At 39.1% G+C, this 22,367-nt stretch overlaps 2 protein-coding genes across 3 annotated transcripts; both read left to right on the forward strand.

The window, feature by feature from the left end:
* The first annotated feature begins 281 nt into the window (after window positions 1–281).
* Window positions 282–12,542, forward strand: GCLM (glutamate-cysteine ligase modifier subunit). 2 transcript variants are annotated; one of them, XM_064663997.1, is made up of 7 exons: window positions 282–579; window positions 3,179–3,244; window positions 4,948–5,032; window positions 5,784–5,840; window positions 7,124–7,326; window positions 8,645–8,759; window positions 10,470–12,542. In XM_064663997.1, the coding sequence occupies exons 1-7, from the start codon at window positions 460–462 to the stop codon at window positions 10,637–10,639; spliced, it is 816 nt and encodes a 271-aa protein (XP_064520067.1). In that variant the 5' UTR covers window positions 282–459; the 3' UTR covers window positions 10,640–12,542. The 2 variants fall into 2 exon arrangements, with proteins under 2 accessions (XP_064520067.1, XP_064520068.1); XM_064663998.1 differs by lacking the exon at window positions 282–579 and adding an exon at window positions 1,000–1,041.
* A 330-nt stretch (window positions 12,543–12,872) lies between these two features.
* DNTTIP2 (deoxynucleotidyltransferase terminal interacting protein 2) lies at window positions 12,873–20,158 on the forward strand. Its single transcript, XM_064663976.1, has 7 exons — window positions 12,873–13,019; window positions 13,696–15,422; window positions 16,026–16,161; window positions 16,851–16,946; window positions 17,310–17,474; window positions 18,563–18,672; window positions 20,014–20,158. The coding sequence occupies exons 1-7, from the start codon at window positions 12,909–12,911 to the stop codon at window positions 20,105–20,107; spliced, it is 2,439 nt and encodes an 812-aa protein (XP_064520046.1). The 5' UTR covers window positions 12,873–12,908; the 3' UTR covers window positions 20,108–20,158.
* The last annotated feature ends 2,209 nt before the right edge of the window (window positions 20,159–22,367 follow it).

The raw sequence follows: 22,367 nt of genomic DNA on the forward strand, positions 1-22,367 counted from the left end.
CGTCCCGGGTACTCCTCTGGGCACGACGCCGGGTCGGGGTGTCGCGGCCGCTGCCCCTCCGGGGCCGGACCCTGGAGCGAACCACGGGCCCAGGACCAAACCACCGAGCCGGGACGGACACACAGGCTCGACCCGGCAGCCGCCGGGACCGCCCGGAGCGCGGCGAAACCGGGACAGCGGCCCCGCCCCTCCGGCCCGGCCCCGCCCCCGGGCGGCCCCGCCCCGCCCCGCGCGCTGCGCCCCGTCCGCCCGCAGGGGGCGCTGCGCGGTGCGGCCCCCGCGCCGTGAGGGAGCGCGAGGCGGTGCCGGTGCCGCTCCCGCTCCGGGCCCGCCCCGCCGCCCATTGTCCCCGCGCCGCCCCCCGCCCCGGTACCGGCGCTGACTCACGGCCGGCGCTGCCCGGGGCCGCAGGTGTCACGGAGAGCCCGGCGGCCGCCGCCGCCTCAGCGCCAGGACCCCATGGGTACGGAGGGCGCCCGCGCGCTGCTGGAGCGCGCCGGCAGGCTCACCCTGCAGACCGGCAACCTACTCAACTGGGGCTGCCTGCGCAAGAAGTGCCCCGCCACCCCCGGCGAGGAGGTGAGCGCCGGGACGAGGCTTCCCCCGGGACGCCGCAGCGGGGGCTCGCCCTGGGGCCGGGGGGGCTGGGCCGGCGGCGGCTGAGGGAGCGCCGGGTGCCGCTCCCCGCGCTGTCCGAGCGGGATTGTTGTCCCGGCAGGGCACGGGCTGGCCCGGTGCCCGTCACCGCGGGGAAAGGCTTTGGCCTCCCTCGGTCCGCGCCCGCCGCCGGCGGGAGATGGGAAAGGCAAAGCTGGGGTTTGTTCGGTGTTGTGTGCTCGGTGCCTTCTGCCCTGTGGGGAAGTCGGCCCCCCGTGCCCCCGGAAGCACTTTGCCCGGGGAAGGAGCCGGCCCGGGCCTCGGGTCTCGGGAAGGAAGAGTTAAAGCCCCTGCAAGTTTAAGTGCTGCCTGTAATGGCAAAGGAGATCCCTGATACTTCTTCAGCAACGTAAAAATATGAATAGCTATGAGCTTGCATTACAGGTGATGAAAATTCTCTTTTCTAACCTGAAGTTAATTTAATTTCTTGGTAGTGACAGGTCTTGGGAAAAGTAGTCATCGCTGTCCTCTTTAAAGAGTATACCTGTCATTCTTTGTTAAAAAGTTGAAAAGAACTTTTTAATCACCACTTTAAAAGTATTACCTTTAGCAGAATGTATCAACACTTAGAACAGTTCTCATAAAATATCTGGAGAGCCTACGGCCATGAACTTCAGAACCACTGTATTTGCTGTCTCATCATGACACAGTAATCTCAGAATAGTCACTTAATAATTAGAAAAACTATGGGTTTGGCTGGTTATTGCCATGTAGTGACGCTGTTGATCACCTGGAAGCTGGATGAGTGCACATTAATCATTCACAAATGGTAAGAAAGGTGTCTGGGAGGATGATGTAACAAGAAGGAAGAATTCATCATGCTCTTGTTAGTTGTCATGTGATAATAACTTTTTTATTTGGCCTGGTTACTTATTAAAGAATCTGTGACCTGTGTGAAATAGGGCTAGTTTCTGTAGCAAAGACATAGCTGTATCCTTATGGGCACCCTTGTGCGAGTAGTTTCTGGAGGGCTCTTAAATAAAGAGTGGCCAGCATGCATAACTCATCAGTTAAAGTATTTAAATTCATTTGTTTACAGAGAAATCTGGCTGCTTTCCAGAGTTGCTGGATTTCCAAAAGCCAATATTGGTGTTAATCATCGAAAATAAATTAGCTTTTAACTCTTCTATTTGGTGTAGTTAGTACATGTATAGTTCTCAGTGGCAGAATGTAAGCTAAAATTTTGCAAACTATGAACACAGTGTTAGGAGTTTGGGAATGCAACTGTGTTTGGAAAAACTGGTCAAAACAGTCAAATACACTGTGGTTTCCACATGGCCCGAGGGCAGGGGAGTGGTGTGTTTTGGAGTCAGAGCCTTGTGCATAACTGCAGTAGAAATATGAACTGTGGTAGTTGCAAAGCAGCAACATATAGAGTATATATGTTTAGCACTGTCTCACCCTCAGAAAGGAAAAGATAGCATTATAAATTGCATCAAAATAGGATGAAGAATTATTTTATTAAAGAGTTATTGTGCTTAGCTATTTACTGGGTCAGTTCTGGCCTTTTGACTCAGGGGGTTTTTTTAATCCTATTTTAAATGACTGGGAAAGAATGTGTAGAATGTGCTCACAAAGTATTATTGCTCTATTGTGTCTTTGTGATATCAGGGGGGTGTTGACTGCTAGTTTGCACATGGTGTTATGAGCTCTCTGAATTAATGTAGGTGTCATAGGAAATTGCTATTTAATGGTACAAAGAGTAGGTTTGCACACAGTTATAAAATATACCGTTGCAAGTGAAGTAAAGCAGCAGCTCGTGGAAGTGCTCCTACCTGTGGCAGAGGGCAGTCAGGCAGTACCTGTACTTAACTCCCAGGACGGATCAGAGGGAAGTTGCATCATTGGTACAGCTGTCACGCTGGTACAGAATGCATTTAATCAGCTGATTTAGACTCAATAGTTATATCTTGCTGTGTTCAAGAAAATCCACTATCAGGATCTTAGTCGAGTTTATTTTGCATCTGTTGTCACAGGAAAAATGCAAATGTGGGGTAGGATCTGAAGGTTCCCCCTGCAGTAATGAAGGACTTAAAAGCACTAGTGGTTTGGAGTAGGTAGGCAGGAAATGAGAAGGCTTATATGCATCTTGAAAAGAGAAGTAATTAATATAATGAGTATTTACTGATTGATTGTAAAGCCTCATTTCTACAATTACAGCACATATGCTCTTATCTGACTACTTTGTAACTTAAGAATCTCTGCACTAAAAAACCCAAACCACCCAACACCCTAGTTGCTGCTGGCTTAGCATTATTCTTTCCTTTAGGATGGCATTGGTCTGAGAAATAAATGAAGTAAGTACTTGTATGACTGCTAAAACTCTGAAAGAGGAGAGGAAAATATGTAAGTAAGCTAGTTTGAACAAATTTCAGAAGATATGAAGGAAGAATCTTCTGTGGAATGGTGTTATTAGTTCACCTCCTCAGTCTGTCCTACCCTTGTATTTCCGTCTATGAACCCTTGTATTTCTGTGCAGCTCTAACAAACTCACACTTCAATATGAAAAAATGTTTTGCAGGTGCGGGACTGCATCCAGAAAACACTGACTGAATGGAGCTCAAAGATTGGACAAGACATAAATCAGGTAGGAGAGATGTTATGCATGTTATCCACGTTCCATGTGAAATCAGAGAAATGGGTACGTGGTTACACTTCTGAAATATAAATCAATCTATTAAATTTCTGTAAAAGTATATGCAGCTCCAGATACCTTAAAGGAATATATCTTAACTCCCTTTTTTTTTCTTCATCTTTAGTAAATTTGGAGAGGTTAAGAAATATCAAAGTAAAGAAAGAATACAAAACAAAAGTCCTGGTCTGTAAGATTTTAAATTAATTGTTGGGACAATTAGAAAAAACAAATCTGTGTACCATGGAAGTTTGCTAGCATGCTTATTGAAACTCAGTGAAGAATTCTCTAAACTATGGAGTTCATAGACAGCTGAGAACCATCCCGTTTGGAGGGGATCTCTGAAGTGTAGCATCTGTTGTTTCGGAAATACTTCTGAAGATGCAGAAGTGGCAATTTTCCCTTGAGAGCTAAAGACTTCTGCATAATTCTTAAAGCCACAGGCATGGACATCTGACATTAAGATCTGGGTGTATTTGCCTGCTTCTCTTTCACTTTTGTTTCTGAAATTCAGCAAAACAATATTAGGTTCCCGCTAAATGCATTATTTGCTCTGTGAAATATTAGCATGTTTCAGGAAAAGAAAAGGCACCCAAAAACAACAACAAAAACAAATGTAAAAAAACTTTCTTGCTAGTTTCTTTGGGTTTTGTTACCAGTTCTTGTGTAGTGATGGCATCAGCTGCACATTGCTGCATTCCAGACTGGAGGGTATGAGGCAGTTATTGCTGAATGATTTGTGGAGGAACTAATGATTGTTCAAGAAAAGAACATAAACACTTGTCCCTGTAAGATGTAGTGATCCACTAAAGTAAATTATTTAGTGTAAGCTAGGGTTTACTATCAAAATATGTTAATTGCATAATTCCAAATTCTGTCTTGAATTATACTGATATCCAGTAATTTAAAAAAAAAAAGCTAACTTTTGTTTAAAATGCTGGCTGTATTGAATAACTCAAAGGCTTGCTTGAGAATCTTTTGGTAGGGCAGCAAAAATTACCAAAGAGTTTTTGATTGGGGCAAAAGTTTTTTGGTTGTATGTGCACGCATATAATACAAAGTCTCATGTAGATAAAGACTTTAAGAAGTCACCTTGTGCCAGCTGACATGAAGTGTCAGCCTGGTCTTAAATGAGGTCAGACAGTGAAAAGTCTGAAACTTTCCTAGTTTTTAGTTTCAAAATTACTATCTTAAATCTGTATTTTACATCATTTTTACAGGCTTCAGTGAAATTACAAAATACTTTTATGCAAAGATGTTCCCATCCAACACTCAAATCTCCTAATTCTCATGGGTTTTTTTCAGCTGATCATGAGGCTTTTTTGAAAAAAAAACGTAGTTTGAATTAGCACAGCACTCTTTTCGCATCATAAAATCAGACCTAGAACTACTGAATCTTATTCCAATAATTCTCACCAGCAATTTATACTTTTTTATATTAGAGGCATATAGGGCCTTTAATATATCTTCATTTTTCTGACTTCCCCTCAAAAATCAAGAAGCCTTGGGTTACTTCCTGTCATTGCATTTTTCTACTATTTTTCTGTCTAACTGCTGTAAGGTGCCTTTTTTTTTTTTTATATAATTTAAATACATTCTTCAGGGGCTTACTGTCTCCTCTTGATGAGTTGCTCCTAAGTCTCATGTACTTACTACAGGAAACACTGGAGGTTCTGGAATGTACTGTAGCTCAAGCTATAGAAAAAATAAATCCTGAAGAAAGGGATGAGTTGAAAGTATCAGGTAAGAATATAGTCAAAAATCCAGTGGCATAAAAAGGTTTCATATGCAATCATTAATAGGATATTCATATATGTATATTTTTTGCTGTGTTTTGTAATTGCAAAGTCAGATGACACCAGTGCACACCGAGATACTTTGGGTAATCTAAACGTTGGCTAAGAAAGACTTGAATTAATATTGCAGGTTTTAAAGCACCTCGACATTTTTCTATTTTAACTTACATCACCTCAAGGTATTTTAAATGTATTTTGTGAGTCTTTGACTTTTTTGAAGCAAAATATTACAGATAATACTGGAATTAAGAAATAGCATTGGAAGCACATTTATTTGCATAATTTTTCCAGGTTGAATATGATGAACTTGAAGGAGGCAGTCCAAACTAACACTAGTACATTTTGAGTCTCAGTAAGTTGTGAAGAAGTCTGTTTGTACTATTACATTTGGGGTTTTTATACAGGTTGTTACGGTTATTGCTTAGTGTCTTGATGCTTTACAGCTCATTAGATCACCTAACTGGATGATTTCTTGTTCTGAGACTGCACAGCAATGTGGAAAGTTAAGAGAACAATGTCTTTATTGGGCAGTCACCTTTCAGAAAGTTGTTTTTTTTCCAATTTTTTAAGTAATTGGTGTATATTCTAAAAACCTTTTACCCAAGAGCTCATTAATAGTGTATATAGCAAAAGTAAATGGCTATATATTAATAATACCTGGCTTGTTTAGTTATTGATTCCAGTTTCTTTGAAAATAGCAAAGCTTTTCATCGTTGGATCAAATTCTCCATCGATCAGAGATGCAGTTGACCTGGGTAAGTGTGAAACTCAGAATTGTGGTACAATTTCTTTTTTACTCAAGAACTTTGATGGGATAGGTTCCAATTTTATTTCTAAGAGGTGTATTTAGTCACTGTCACAAGTATATCCTGTTTTCCTATTAATTGACACTTAGGTAATCAAATCTATTTGCACATTAGTTCAGTCAGTAAACTTACTAAATGTGGATCACTGTTACCTTGGGTCCACAAACTCAAATGTGATTCCTTCCTTCAAGCAGGAGCAAGTTTTTATTCTTTCCCACAAAACTTGTTAAAAAGTGAATAGCATGTGATGTTTTAATAACAGTGATACAGTAGTTCTTGTTAGTTGCCAGTTATTTTTAACATGATAAACTTTGCTACTGACTGCGTGGTATTTCAGAGATTATTTAGGAAATCAATGCTGTAAGTAGCTGATGAAATAGTTAAGTTTTATTGAAAATACCATATAATATCTGTACTGATACATAAAGTTTGTTGGCCTAACGGAGCAGTAATTGTGAGCAGCACAGAACTTCACCACTTCGTAAGATTGTTGGGCATAAGGGGTGACCAAAAAAGGAAGGGTCAGATATAATTCTTTTCTACTGATGCCCCAGTTAATAGCCTCTTTATTGTAAGTTGTAGTACCATTTGTTAAACATACATTAATAGAATCCTTCTCTAAGAAAAAATAATTTATTTAGCTACTTGGTTCTGTTCCTTTTGCTGTGCTGAAGAGGCCTCATGATGTGCATTTTTGCTCCAGCTCAGTGATACTCCAAGACTTCCACTTCTCTCTTACATTAAATCTCCATATTTGGTGTGCTTTTAGTCTAACTCCTCACATGTATTAAGTAGTTTTGCTCGCCCATGCCCTGTCCTTGAGTTATAGTTCAGAGTGAAAGTTACAGACTTTAGAAGAAATCGAGAGTGAAAGAATAGAGACTTGTATGTCACCACTGTCTTCAGAGGAAAATACAGTTTTAATGTTGAAAAGGAGAAAAAGCTTCATGCTTTTGTTCATTTTCTGTTGGTTTTGGTTTTTGCTTTTTTTCTTTCTTTCCCAAGACCTACAGTTGAAACTTGGTCTTTTAAAGTGGCATGTTGGATTGTTTGATTGTTTGCTAAAGATTGTTTACTTCTCTTGACTGCTGATACACTTGCAGTTTCAAATGGTGAATGAGAGGCTAGTGGAGTGAAGCAGGAGGTGTGGTTTTTGCTGAATTAGAAGAGTCATGGTGTTTATGTTTGTGTCTCACAAAAGATTTTTCAGTGTCTTTGTTCTTTTTCTGCAGCGTGTTCTGCCCTCGGAGTTGCTCAGTTAGACTCGGTCATTATTGCCCCACCTCCCATTGAAGATGGAACTAACCTCTCCTTGGCATATTTGCAACCTTATTGGCAAGAACTTGAAAATCTAGTTCAAAACAAAAAGATTGTTGCCATAGGTACCTCTGACCTGGATAAAACACTGTTAGAGCAGCTGTATCTGTGGGCACAGGTGAGAACAAACTTCCAACTCACAGCATTTCTTAGGACAGAATAACTGCTTGTTTTGTTGGCTGACACACTTAGAAACATTTGTTATAAATCGGTTTATATACAAATTATTAATTAGCTCTGTTATTTTATGGATGGTCACAATGTTATTCAAGGTGGGGGAGGCTCAAAGTGTGACTGTTGCTTGTTCAGTGTTCTTATGTACTGACCACCAAGAGCTGGAAACCACAGGTCTGTTCAGTAGCAGGTTCTTTGAGGTACCGAAGGTTTGAGTTTTGAATGCTTTCCTATTTAGAAAGTATAAACAGTACACCTAAACCTTCAGATTTATTCCAGTGACTCTGAAAACATAGCTGTTTTCACTTAAAGCTGTGTTATGAATAGAGGGATTTCCCCTAGGAAAAATGCTGTTTGAATGGAAAGCTTAAATGTAAAGAGGAAGACAGACTCTGAGGGAAGTAGCACAATATTCTGTTGTCCAATGAGACTAATTCATAGAATGGGCTGAAAGATCATCTAGTTCCAACCCCCCTGTCATGGTCAGGGACACCTTCTACTAGAGCAGGTTGCTCAAAGCCCGATTCAACATGGCCTTGAACACTTCCAGGGATGGGGCAGCCACGACTTTTCTGGGTAACTTGTTCCAGTGCCTCACCACCCTCACAGTAAAGAATTTCTTCCTAATATCTAATCTAAACCTGCCTTGACATTAAAAGCCATTTCCCCTTGCCCTATCACCACATGCTCTTGTAAAAAGTCCCTCTCCAGCTCTTGTAGCCCCTTTAGGTACTGGAAGGGGTTCTTCTCATCTCCAGGCTGAACAACCCCAACTCTCAGCCTGTCTGCATAGGAGAGGTGCTCCAGCTCTCTGATCATCTTTGTGACCCTTCTGTAGACTCGCTACACCAGGTCCACGTCCTTCTTGTGTTGGGGCCCTCAGAGCTGAGGGCAGCACTCAAATTGCCTCTTAACAGCTGAGTGATGGAGGATGGTACTAGTCTGTGCCCATGCTCATGTAAGCTTTACATGAGAGGGGAAAAAAAAGCAGATAGGAAGTCAGTGGAGTGACTTAGCACTCCTCTTGCTAAGGCAGCACCTGAAGTTAGATCCTACTCTTGTTCTGGGCTCTGTGCTGCAGGGAATTGTAGAGTTGCCTACATTAATTAGTCGTGTAGAATTAATTAGCCTTGCTCAGCCCTCAAAACAATGGTCAAAGGCAAATTGTTGAAAGCAAAATTTCTGTTGTAATAGAGGGTATTGGGGAAACAACTAAAGTCCATTAGTATTTTTTTCTTATAAAAGTATTTTGTTACTTTCAGGTGAAACCAAGTAGCAATCAGGTGAACCTAGCTTCCTGTTGTGTGATGCCACCTGATCTCACAGCATTTGCAAAACAACGTGACATACAGCTGTTAACTCACAATGACCCGAAAGGTAAGACTTTGCCAGCTAATTAATAGAAGCCTTCAAAGTGCATTTATTCAATACAAAATTGGGAATAATCTGTTCAAAGTTTGTTACATTTGAATCCTGAGCCAAACATTCTAAAAGTTTCTCCTTTACAAAATATTTCTATTAAGTTCTTGCTGTTGCTTCAAGGAAGAGGGGGGAGAAAGCAATCTTTCGGCTTCAGATAGTTTCTTGAAATAGTTTTAATCAGAGAAAATAGAGTAAATAGAGGAACAACCTACGAGATGTTTGTAATACGTATGTTAATGGAATTGCGTATTTCCACAAAACACAGAATGAAATGATAGCTCTGTTGCTGAAGGCAGTAAATGACAAATGAAAGTCTACTTGCCCAGGATTTGTCTGTGAAATAGATTACATAGAAATGTTAATGGTCAGTTGATTTCTGAGTAGTTTGGTAATACTAGGTCTGTAAAATTACTATACTTTAAGTAGGATTCTTTCAAAGTCTTGACTTCTTAATATTATTACAAAAAATGTTGCTGTAAATTCTTCACTTGTTTTATGTAGTGATTCATTTGCTAAATGATTGAAGAAATTGGAGGCTTTCCTTTGGGCTGTAGAACTGGGTTGCCAGCTCTCTAGAATATTCTGGGTTATTATATTAGTTTCTTTCAAAAATCATCTAATCTTCTTCACTATAAGGACACCTTAAATATCTTGCTGGAGTAATGAGAAGTCTTAAACAATATTTAGTTAATTCCTTCCCTACATTCTTCGTTATGACCAACTGTTCATGATGATACTTTTCCTTCCTTCTCCTTCCTTTCCATTTGGCCCCAAAGACTATATGAAGCACTACTTATGAAGTATAGGCTTCATAGTACCACTGTTACAACTAATGAACTTCATCAGTGCCTGAGCATGATTTATCACTGCTCTGGCAGCATGCAAGATGAATTTCCATTCAATCTGACAATTTCCATGTCCCGTGAAGTCCAAAATGCAACTTGCAATTTAATAAGTACTCTCTATCGTAAGTCATGAAATGAAGGAGAAGAGGATTTGATAGAAAACAGCACAAGTAATGATTCCTTTATGCATTGTTTGCTAAGCTTAGCTTTTCTGTAATGACCAGCTGAGAGTATTGAGTCTGTCTTTTGGGAGCACCCCTCATCAATGAGATCGTTCTCTTGACTAACTTTTCGGAGGAAACAAGGAGGATTTGTACTTGCCTTCCTTTTCTGCTTTCTGGCATTTAAACCCATTCCTTTTAATGCTTTCTGGGCTTGTGGTTATTATGAGCCTAGTTATGGGAGATGCTATAAATGTTGAGCTTCCAGTGACTGCAGAGGTAACTCTGAATGCTCAGTACTTCACTGATTTCAGCCTTATGCTTAATTCACCTCTAGTTTGTCTAGCTGGCTTCTCAAATTTAATTTTCATTTTCTCCTGCTAATGGCTCTACTCATCAACTCCATTTTATATGGTTGAAATTTCAGTTAATTGGTTTTGTGGGAAACACTCAAAGTTGCAAAAAAAGTGTCCTGAAGATTTACTCTGTAATATGCAGCTGCTTTTAGCCTACATGCATTCTGGAAGAGTGGATCTGTAGAGTTAGTGGCACTACTTAGGATCTTTGACTGTAGGAAAAGGCTTCTCTTAGTAAGTGTTGCTTTTTGCAGCTGTTTACATGACATTATTTTAAGCACAAATGTCCCTTTTTAACTTCAGAATTACTTTGTGAAGCAAGTTTCCAAGAAGTTCTTCAGGACAGCATCCAGAACGTGAAAGCAAGCGAGTGGATTCCTTTATGGCTTCTGCGGTATTCAGTCATTGTAAAAAGCAGAGGAATTATCAAGTCCAAAGGCTATATCATGCAAGCTAAAAGAAATGCATCTTAAAACCTTTTTTTTTTTTTAATGGCTGTTTAAATTTCTTTGGGATGGGGGAACATTGCATTTTTCATAGAAACACTTTTACAGCATTTATAACAAAATACCAAAAGTTGTAATTATTCTGTGTGATGTCAGCAAGAGTGTCTGTAGTGTTCTAACACTATTTTTCTTTCTTAACCTATTGACCAGTTCATTTAAATTATGAAATTTATTTTTATTTGAAGCTATCTATAGAGTAACAGTTTAAAATATTTTTCTTTTTATGACCAGTTCACTGTAAAAATTATCATTATATTTTAGCTGCCATTAGGTAGTATAGAGAAACATATATTTTTGGTTTTTTAAAAAACAAATTTCTCTTAAATAATACTTATCTGGTAGGTGCATAGATTTCAAGCATTCAAGGACTAGTTTTTATAGAAAATTGTCATCTTTTATGAAAAACTACCCAAAAAAATTAAGCTGGTATCTCATTGCTTGGTATGTATATATATGCAAGTCAGCTGTTTAATTTATGGGGATGGGAAAATTGGTTTATTTTTAATAGAGTGTAAAAGATCTCTATGATTTAGAAAAAAATTGCATCTTCCAAATTACTTTCTGACTGTTACTTGAATTCCTTCTGGCTTCTTTGTGCCTCAATACGCTTTGTTTGACGTTCGCACAAGTGTGATGGCATTTTTGCTGTTTGAAATAGAAAATGTATTATTTGTGAATGTTTAAAATAAGATTTGAAAACAAGTGATGAAGAAATCCATTAATCAAAAACTGAATTGTGCCTGTCTCCTTCTCAACTGTGGCTTGTTTTTTTGATACTTGTGACCTACACAATCAATTGGCCAAGTAGAATAGACAGTAAATGTTGGTGCTGTTCATTATAGCATTGTGTAAAATTAATTACTTCTTTTGCAGTTGCCTAGGAAACTTTGATGCTTGAGTGCCATTCAGAAATGACAAAACAAGGGTTAGCTTGAGGTTAGGTATCTTTCTGATTGGCAGGAGCTTAGCACACTGGCTTTCGAATCCCAGAGAGATTGCTGCAGCTAAGGCAAGGCTTCTGGTTTAACGTAGTCTTTCTATCAAAAAGGCCTTTTCCTTCCCTTGGCCATTAAATCACAATAGATAGCAAAAGCTCAACTTGTAGTTCAGCAGGAACTTTGACACGGTGTCTAAGACAATAAATTTCGTTTTGATTTCAGGCAGGGGCATTGACCTCATACTGGTAGTACTCATTAACTTAGTTGTACATATTTTGAGATTTGGACTGTAAGGGAATCAATTTTCATCAACATCTTTTAAATTCTGTCATATAGGCAGCTAGTGGAATTTGAATGCCTGTAGGCAGAGTGTCAGCTTCATATAGTCCATTCCACGAAGTTAAAAGATAAAGGTTTTTCAAGATACCTTTTGAGTCCTCAAATATCTTATTTGTAGGTGGCAAATAGTGGGAAATTTTCTTTGCTCTTCAGTTCTTTTGATAAATGAGAGAGATGGGGAACTGGAACTAGTAATGCATCAATAAAAGTTTGAATTTTTTTCTCCTAATCAAAATGTAGTGTGGTTTTTTTAACATTGGACAAGTGTGTGTCAGAGTTCAAAATTACATGAGTTTAATTTTAAACTTCCCTACCAGCTATGAGTTGTGTGCTGCTGATGATTAACCACTATCTGTAAGTTCTGTCTTTATTTGGCTTATACATTCTGTATCATATTAACTTGTGTGTGTGCTCAGTTTTATAAATTGAAACAAAACAAGAATTATTCAAAAACAATGGAAAGGCTGTTCTACTGGGATCATGATTTATTTCCTTTCTGTAAACTGTTAACAATTTGCTTGCTGTAGAAAAGTACCTTCTAAGACATGATATTTCTAGAGTCAACCTGATAAAGTGTTACGCTATTGGTTTCACATTATCTCATTCGTTTGTTTTGCATCGGTCGGAGAAATGGGATTTCCTTCCATGAGAAACCCTTTGAAAGCTTGACTAAATTTTAAATTCTTGTAGGCTTTTAGCTTGTGCTTCTCATCTCAATACATTCTTATCTCAGTAAGAGCATTTTACACTGTCACAAACAGTCTTTTGCACTTCTTCAAGTGCCCTACACCCCGCGATTCCACCTTAGAGGAACCCACCTCCCCTCCCGGCCGCGCTCCCCGCTGCCCGGTGTTCCCCGGCGGGGCGGGCTGGCGGGGCCCGGAAGGGCGGGCGGCAGGAAGGAAGGAAGGAGGGGAGGAAGGAGGGAAGGGGCGGGCGCGGCGCGGCGCGGCGGCAACATGGTGAACACCAGGCGGGCGGCGGCGGCGCGGCGCCGGGAGCAGGGGGGACGGGCCCGGGCGGGCGGCAGCCCCTCGGAGGCCGGGCCCGATCCCCCCGGTGCGGCGGAGGTGAGCGCGGCCGGGGCGGGCGGGCGGGCGCGGGGCCGCCATCGCCACGCGGCCTGGCCGGGCCGGGGAACCCCGCCGGTACCGCGGGCCGGGGCGGCGGCAGCGGCAGTGACGGTGACAGTGTCGGTGCGCCCGCACTGCCCGTGCCGCATCCCTGCCGCCGCAGGGCCTGAGGCCATTTAGCGTTGCGAGTTAAAGGTATACTTCTCTCTGTTTGCATCTCTGTGTTACTTACAGTAACTTTTGGCAGATTATGTTTAGTGTTGCGGTTGCTGTGAGGCCAGCTTGTTCCTAAAGCTGCTAAAATTGGTGTTGGAAAGCATTTTGGGGCACATTCTGACAGTCACTAGTCTTCAGTGTTTTATAGAGGAGCAAATAATTGAATATTTCTGAACATTGCTTCTGCATTTGCTTCCCATGGCGGCTTGCCAGGAGCTTTTAGAATTAGAAGATATTTGTATGTTTCTTCTCCTGCCTTGACCAAAAGACAGCAGACAGATAAGCAAGGGATGGTTTGTTCACACTTCTTACACACAGATAAGACTACACAGAGACATGTAATATGTTGTCAGTATGAGCAGCTTTGTTTAAAAGAATTCTTAGTGATTTTTATAGCATCCTTTTTATAGGGTTATTTTACATGTCAATAGCATACCTTTTTTTACTCCTTTTCTAGGTGGGATCTGCTGAAATTAGTACTCCTGTTACTAGGAGGATGACTAAAAGAAGAACTAAATCAGTTCATAAGCCAGAGGTGATTCAGGAATCTCAGTTTGAAGAGTTGGAACATGCAGAAACAAAGTCAGATGTCAGTGATAGCTTTGAGATGCAGGTTACTAGGAGTGAGAACACAATTGTTCATTCAGCACAATCAGTTGTGGAGCCCCAAGTTGATGGGGATGTGTCAGAAACAGAATCAAACTGCTCTTCTGTGTCTGGTCTCCAGACACCTTTGTTTGTAAGAGTAACACGAAGACGACAAATTGTAATTCCTTATCAACCAGATTCTGCTGACAAAAGAAGACATGACAGTACAGCTTTTGTAAATAAGTTAAGCAGGATTCTGGACGAAGATAATACCTCTGAAGCTGAGTCTTGTTCCTCTGCTGTTTCTGGTGTCCAGATGCCTAATGTTACCAGAACTACAAGAAGCAGGCAAAGCAAAAAGAAATTACAGCCAAATAGAGTTTGTGAAGCTCAGAGTGAAGATACTTCTGATACAGAATCATGTTGCCTAAGTTCTCATACGGAACCATCCATCACTAGCAAACGAGTTACTAGGAGCATGCAAATGAAATCACAAGCAAAAATTACTAAGCAGAGTGGGGAAGAAGATGGATTTGCTTCAGAAGATGAGAATTTAATTGAGGACACTGTTAAATCTGAGCCCATAATAATTTCTGATTCTAGACCTGCAGAACTTATCTCTGACACAGAAGATACTTCCACTGTCATTAAGGGTAATAAAGAACCCACGTCACCTAAAAGCAAGCATTCTTCCAAACCTGCTAATACAACCCAGAGTTCAGATGCAAAAGAAGATGTTTTAAATGATGTGACACCCAGCAGTCTTACAAAAATGAAACAAATTGACATTAAATCACCTGCGAAAAAAGCAGTAAAAAACTCACAGTCTGCTGACGTAGAGCATTCAGAAGCAGCATGTGGCCAAATACAGGAAGATCAGAGTAAAATACTTGAGAGGGAAGGGAATCTAGAACAAATGGATATTTCTTTGACTGAGTGCACGAGTGTCAAGCAATTTCTAGAATCCCAAGAGCAAATAACACCAAATGAAAGTAAAAAAATTTCAGAATGCAGAAGAGCAGATGCTGAGGCAGATGCACAGCAGTCTTTCACACATTCTGATAAATCAAGGAGTAAGCGAACTAGTGCAGCGAGCAGTCTGCCAAAGGACACAGCTGTTGCTCAGAGAACTGATAGCATCGATAAAAGCAGGGTGCTTGACAGTGGTGAAGACCAAACAAAAGAATATGAGGGGTTCCACAGCACTGAAGGATCAAGCAGTGGTAATGATTCTGTTGCACTGTTTCTGAGCAACAGTGAAAGTGATGAATCTGAAAAGAGTGATGTGGCAGACACAGATACAATTGATGAGAATCTGTGTTATAAAAAGTCAGATGAGAGGACTCCTTCCCTCAACAAATCTTTAAAAAAGAGTTCACTGCATGTTGAAGGTCTTTTTGTAATTGATACTGAGCCTGGCATGAGTTCCAGCCAAAAGTATTACCTAGATGAGGTAGACCAAGACAGTGATGCTGAAAGTAAACATGAAGGAAATGAAAAAGGTGAAGAATCAGATTTGGAAGAGGCTGAAGAAGAATTGATAGATGAAGATGAAAAAGATGAAGATGATGATTTATTGAAAAATAAGACTGATGTGTAAGTATCTTTCTGGGAATAGTAAAGAATCTGCATTTTGTTCAAAAATATGGATAGGATATGTACTTAAATGGTAAATGATGCAGAATAAATGAAGGAGTATTCTCATCACATAAGTCATTTTGGTGTGGAAAATAGGCTTGCATGTATTATAAAATACAAATATGGTCCACAAATTGAGGGTTTCAAGGTTTTTTTCAGTTTTATATGTAGCAGCACACATTCAGCTAGCACACTTCTCATTGTTAAGAAGAATGCTGGTCATGAGTTCTTTTGGCAAGGCTAAGCAAATTTAAGAATTCAGTTTTACAGAGTATATTAATATATAAGAATGAAGCATTGCAGTTAATATGAAAGATTTATGGAAGTGATTTCACAGGTATTTTTCAAGAATAAAATCTCACTTCATATAATGGCATGAATCCCCCTCATCTTCTGTCACTTCTAAATTAAATATTCCAGATACCAAAAATCATTGCTGAACAGAACCTAAATTGGAAGAATAAGAAAAATATGGGTTTTGTTCATCTTTCTCAGAGGGCAATAGAAAGTTTAGCTGCATGCATGTTACAATATTCTAATAATTAACTATTTCTCTTTTAGTTTACATCTTTCTAGCAGCATAGACCCTGGTTTGAATATCAAGAAGCTTGGAGGTTTATATATTAGTTTTGATGCAAAAAAGCAGAAGCCTAGATTGAGTATAATTGAACATCTGAAGGAGAAGAAGAAAGATCAGGTAATGTGTTTACAATTATTCAGTTACCTGAGACTACAGTAACACAACAATGTTAATAATGTTGGTTTCTTTGCTTTTAAAGAAGTACCGTTTTTGTGGTTTGCTGAGAACGTCCATTCTTTTTGGCCAAAGTGTGGATTTACATTTTACTGATAAAAATTTAAACATACATGACACTTCAGAAACTGAAAAGCAGCACAAATTCCAGCATTACCTTGTAAAATAAACCAAAGTTGATTATAGCTGCAGTTTTGCCTAATGGTACATGAGCTGAAGGTCTTGTGACAAGATATTTAGTCCATAGCCACGATGAATTCCAGTAGATAAAAGTCTGTACTCTCCCTAGTACGGAATTAGCCATTTTATTTCAAAAGCACCCTTTGAGATAAAGGGAATATGTTATTTTTGTTGAGACTGTTTTCTTTGGCTCATCCATGATAGCCCTCTTTATTCCAGAGCTTTTGCTGTCTCACTAGTTTGAGGGCAAGCCAAGTGCTTTCTGTTGTTGGCCAGGATTCTGTTCTGAAGATCTGTACTGCACTTTTTGTGGATCAGAGCAGCTCAAGTATTGCATTAAAATGCTTGTTTAGATTCCATATGATTCCTTTAGCAAGTTCTGTGAATACAGTTAAGCAGTAAAATTTGTATCCATGAAGTAACTGTTCTAATGTTGAAAAAAATCCTTACAGCTCTTGCAGAAGAGTGTAATAACTCCAGACTTTGAAAAAAAGGAATGTGTCCCACCCTTCAGGGAATCACTTCACCAGCTAAAGAAACAACGCAGGGTAAGTGAAGAGCTGATAATGCCTGAAATAACAAAAGAAGCTGTGGTAGAAAGCCTTGTGCTGCGACTGTGGGCATATACAGGCCGCACTGGAAGTGAAGTGATGAACTTCAGTTTAATTTCTTCGAGCTGTCCTGTGAAAAGTCACCAGGACAGTGAAGTGATAGATGATATGCTCAGATGGTACAAATCTGTCATTGGGACAGTGCTGATGACCTTCTTTGTAAGGGCCATAACGTACACATTTTAAATGTACGTGTTTATATTCTAAATGCTTTATCCATCTTTTGTAGGAAAGAGTTCCCTCTTCTGCCCCATCCTAGTTCCTGAATGCAAATTCATTTTTCTTGGTATTGCATCCTAGGCAGAGCGAGAGAAAACAACAGGTGATGGCTGGTTTGGTATGAAAGCCCCAGAAATCACAAGTGAACTGAAAAATGATCTTAAAGTTTTGAAGATGAGAGCTTCACTGGACCCCAAGCATTTTTATAAGAAGAATGATAGAGATGGTCTGCCCAAGTACTTCCAGGTAAGGAAGCAGCAGAAGGTGGCATTGTACTGCTGAAGTTTTGAACAGCTCTTTAAGAATGCCTACTTTGTGGGTATCCTCTATGTTGGTTTAATTTCGTATCTTAATTATTAAACCATTTTGGTTACTTTGCTGCAGTTTGCCACTGTTAATCTCTGTATTACATATGTGTATATGTTGGGGTTTTTTTAGTTTTGGCTGATCTCATAGTAGAGGACAAATATCTGACTGAATCCGTATTCTGAACCATCAGAGGACTAGATTTTCACTTTTTCTAAAGTATTAGCCTTTTTAAACAAGCATGTAGAAAGTAATTGGCATTTATTTTCTTACTAGCTAATACAGTTTGAATGGAGACACCTACCTTTGTGATCAGCTGAAATTTCTGCTGCTGTACTCGTCAAGTGGTTTGCATAAAGAAATTATGCAGAAGCTACAGAAATAGGCTTGCAGCAACTTTGAACAGTTCATGTGCATGAGGAAATGTTTTCATTTCTCAAAATATTACCACTTCACTCTAAAGCATGGGAGAGTGTTTTATGTTGTGAAATTAGAAAACTTAGACAGAAGTTTTCCACATAATTAGATCTGTGCAGGTTTGTTTTCACTGCATGAAATGTACTCCGTGTACCTCTACTCCTAACATGAACTGCTTGGAACAGTGTGATGCATTTCAGGATGAAGGCCTTGTATTAAATTAACTGTTCTGTAGTCATCCAGCAAAAACACCACAATGACAGAGACAGGAAAGAGTTGAGGTGGTCATAAGGGTTTCCTTTCCCTTGTATTTAAAATGTTTAAAAATTAAGAACTGGATTTTATTTATGAATATGATACAGCAGTCCAGCGTTGAAAACTGTACAGTCTTAAAGCTCAGGCTCTCTCTGCACAATGCAATGAGACCAAAAGTGGCTGCATACAAAACATGACAATTATTTTGGTCCTTTGCACTTTTCTTAAGCTACTGTGATTCTGATCTGCTCTGTGTCTTTACACTTGGTGCTGAGGATTTAAAAAAAACAAACAAAAAAAAGCAAAATAATCAACATCTTGCTGTACAGTAAGAATGTTTTCATTTTTGTTTTTAGGTTGGAACTGTCGTTGATTCTCCCATAGACTTTTACCATAGTCGAATCCCTAAGAAACAAAGGAAGAGAACAATTGTTGAAGAGCTGCTTGCGGATTCTGAGTTCAGAAGGTATTTAAAAATAGTTTTGTCATTTTAATATCCTATGCAAGGGAGGAGTATTTTTAACCATATAACTTTTTTTTTTTGTTTTATTCAGCTTGTATGGTGGTTTGCTTATACTTCAAAGAAAAATTTTAATCTTTTAGCATTTCAATAACTGCCACTTAGAAGGCCTAAGGGATGGGATAATTAGAGTGAGATAAAATACATGTTATCTTCATAAAAGGGTTTTATCCAACTTGGGTTATCACTGTTGGCAGCCACTCTTAAAGACCGATTTTTTTTTTCTTGGCATAATTGACGGAAAAGAGCAGACTGTAATTCTATGAATGTTGCTATTATTTCATTTTATAAATATATCAGTCTACCACCTGTCATGGGAATCAAAATTGTGATAGAAGACTTACTTATGATTGGATTAAGTAATGTCTGCATAACCTGCAGTTTTTGGAGTAGATCCTTTAATTGATCCATTTTGATATTGGTTATTACATGATGTTAATCTGCACTTCTCTTTTCACATAATGATGTGTTTTCTTTGAAGTAGTGCATGATTTGGGATTATAATGTTAATTTTGTGTGACTTGTAAATTAACTATATAACATTGGGAAGGCAAGTTAGTATAGCTGTTTCTTAACTAGTTTTCTGGCTTGACCTGATTTTTAAGATATTTATTAGAAGGCGTTTTTAAAAATTATTATATTTGAAATTTGATCAGTTAATTTATGTTGTGGTTAATTAAGGACTTTAACCAGACACTTCAGCATTAGTGCAGATATTTGTCAGATTTCAGTGTCGCATTTAGAAGCCTCTGTGCTGCTCAGTGCACAGTGTCTGTCGTAGCAATCAGTGCAGGTACATAAGAATCTGTATTAGAGGGGGTAGCAACTCATTTATTCAGTAAGTATATCCTGTTAATTGTTTAGTGTTCATCTTATGTCAGTTTTCAGTCTTGAGTAGAGTGAGGTTTATTATCTTGAGTTTGGTGAGAAGGCAGTATAAAAGTGAGTATAATTTGCTCACAGTGTTGTCAAAATTGATGGGTCTTCAATGAGCATTAACAGTGTTTCAGCAAACTGTCCAAAATGGGATTGCTTGTGCAATGAAGAACCCCCTACCAAAATTAATGATTCTTCAATCCAATTTACTTCCAAAACAAATTTACCTGCATTTACCATTGATCCAGTGTTGATTTCCCTTTACCTATGCATAAGTGTATAAAATCAAAGACATTTGATTCAGAAAACAGAGAGAACTCAGTTTGGCAAATTATGTGGATAGAGTACTTTCCATGTTATCTTTTCCTGAACTTTGGTTTACTATGCTTAAAAATTATCTATTTTGTTCAGATATAATAAAAAGAAGTATCAGGAGATCATGAGTGAAAAAGCAGCTTTTGCAGCAGGGAAGAGGAATCGGAAGAAGAAGAAATTTCACAATTAAGAATTGAAGAAAAATACCAAGCTGGAACAACTTATAAAACTTTTTACAGAATGCCTTGGTTGTGGTGTTTTTTTCCTTTCTTAAGATTGCAGGTGCAAATTGAGGTTTAGGGAAATTCTTGCAGTGAGAATTTGGTAGGGAGGTTTATCAAATTATCAGATATCTAAATATAAATTAATTTAGGTTTCAAAATTAATTCTATTTAAATTAATGTTTATGTAAAACAATATTTATATGAAAGCATATTGTTATATCTGAGTAAAAAATCCAGCTTCGCAGATTGTGGTCTTCTCAGGCTTCAGTCTTTATATAATTAATTAGTAAATTCAGTTTAAAGTTATATGTGTAATTCACCTTGGCACATGTTGTGTGCCAGAAGAAATTTTTCCATGTCTCGTCAAAGGCACTGCTGGCCAACATTGTAATAGAAGGTACTGAAAAATAGTTTGGTTGTGAATGGTTTATTTCAATACTGACCATAACAGGATTGAGAATGACCCAGAATTCAGTGTCTACACATATACTTTTATATTGAAGTGTGTATTATAATATAGATTATATATATAATTTATAAATAAATTTAAATAAGATGCAAATTACCTATTGTTTAAGAAATAATATAAATAAGTAATATTTATATATAAAATTTTAACAGTCATATGTTGTTTTATTACTTTTTACCATTTGATACTTGTGTAATCTTTTTGAAAATAAGTTGACATTGGCATCCCTTATGTAGGGTGTGGTGTGCAGGTTGTGGCTGGTAGCTGCCCTGGCATAGTTCTGCAGGTAAAGGAATAGAGTGAGTCTGCAAGGCCTCTGCTACCATTATGGAGCCAGAGATGTCACGGGCTCAGTTCCCCTTTAGTGCCAAGTCATAGCCTTTTGTGATTGTCAGAACTGTTGTGGCATTCAGTCGAGTTTTAATTACCTGGTTATTTTATTGCTGTTACGTTTAGTGTAACTCAGTTACTCCCCTAAGGTAGCAAAAAGGATGGATAATAGAAGAAATAAAACTGGCACTACGTTGTCTTAGGTGGATTGGGTGACAAGGATTTTAGAAGTGATTATCAGAGGACCAGTGGTGTTGATTGTCTTCTTATCACATGAACACTGAATTTTAAAGGTTGCAGATCTTAAGCAAGAAGTGCTTAATTATGCTTTTGACCAATGTTTAACCATCAAGTTTTCTACTGAGAATGAGAGAGTTGTTTTTTTAAGGATTAGTTATTTGTGCTGAAATGAGCATCATGATATATACTGACCACCAAGTGAAGCTTGAAAGAAATTTTCCCCTGATCCTTTGGTGTGTTTTATATCATTCCAAAGTTGAACGTAATGTTTTACTACCAGAAACAGACAAGAATCAAGAGTCCTTAAAAAGTCTTCACTGGCTGGAGATGAACAGTGTCAAAGTAAAGTGAATTCACTGGGAAGTATCAAGCATGTACAAATAAAACCACCTGTCCCCAGGTCTTAGTTAACATACAGATGCTATTCTAATGCAGCTATATGTATGCTAGTATCTTGATTCCCTGTAAATGATAAAAAGCCAGTAAAAACAACTATTAGTGTCTTGTTCTCTGGCTGACACTGAAGCACAAAAAATTATTGCTGAACACTGAAAACAAGGCACCACAGTAGCTGTCATTCTATTGCATCCTGGGGTGTTCAAGTGCAACTTTGGAAAAGCAGTGTATGACTGAAAGACCTTAAAAGAGAAATACAAGCTGTGGTGTTAAACAGCAAGCAACAACTTGCGGTCTGTTGCTCAAGGTGCTCAGCAGGTAGTTACAGAAGTTACTTCCTGTGCAGCATAGCTAGTGAGGGATTTGTTTTATGTTCTATATCCTTTCCCTTCCTTTGATCCTTCTAATATCTTCAGTTTTGTTACTCTGTGCCCAGCAAGTGCCCATGTTCTGTGCCAATGAGGTGAGATGTGCTGGCCCGTTTCCAGGGCTGCAGGGTAGTACTTGCAGGTTGTGTTGGCTGGCTTGCCCGTCACCTATAGCCTCATCTCGTGTTCAGCCTCTGTTAGTTCAGGCACTAGATACAGCATCTTTTCTTAAGCACCAACTTTCATAAAAGCACAGACAGGTAGTATTTGAAATTGATATAAGGTTTAAGGTGCTGGAGAGAGAGTAAAAACAAAATGCACCATGTGATTGCCTAGGCTTATCAGGTTTCTCTGAAAACACAGAAGACATTTATGAAGCTTTGCATATCAATTGCAAGTAATATTTTAATGGCTGTCAGACAA

Source organism: Pseudopipra pipra, chromosome 9, assembly GCF_036250125.1.
Source record: "Pseudopipra pipra isolate bDixPip1 chromosome 9, bDixPip1.hap1, whole genome shotgun sequence".
NCBI lineage: Eukaryota > Metazoa > Chordata > Aves > Passeriformes > Pipridae > Pseudopipra > Pseudopipra pipra.

Excerpts from the sequence above, each read along its gene's own strand:
- DNTTIP2 (XM_064663976.1), top strand. The coding sequence starts at position 12,909 with ATGGTGAACACCAGGCGGGCGGCGGCGGCGCGGCGCCGGGAGCAGGGG. Across the intron at positions 17,475-18,562 it reads GTCTGCCCAAGTACTTCCAG|GTTGGAACTGTCGTTGATTC; the intron begins GTAAGGAAGCAG and ends TTTTGTTTTTAG. Across the intron at positions 18,673-20,013 it reads GCGGATTCTGAGTTCAGAAG|ATATAATAAAAAGAAGTATC; the intron begins GTATTTAAAAAT and ends TATTTTGTTCAG.
- GCLM (XM_064663997.1), top strand. The coding sequence starts at position 460 with ATGGGTACGGAGGGCGCCCGCGCGCTGCTGGAGCGCGCCGGCAGGCTC. Across the intron at positions 580-3,178 it reads CCGCCACCCCCGGCGAGGAG|GTGCGGGACTGCATCCAGAA; the intron begins GTGAGCGCCGGG and ends AATGTTTTGCAG. Across the intron at positions 5,033-5,783 it reads GGATGAGTTGAAAGTATCAG|CAAAGCTTTTCATCGTTGGA; the intron begins GTAAGAATATAG and ends CTTTGAAAATAG.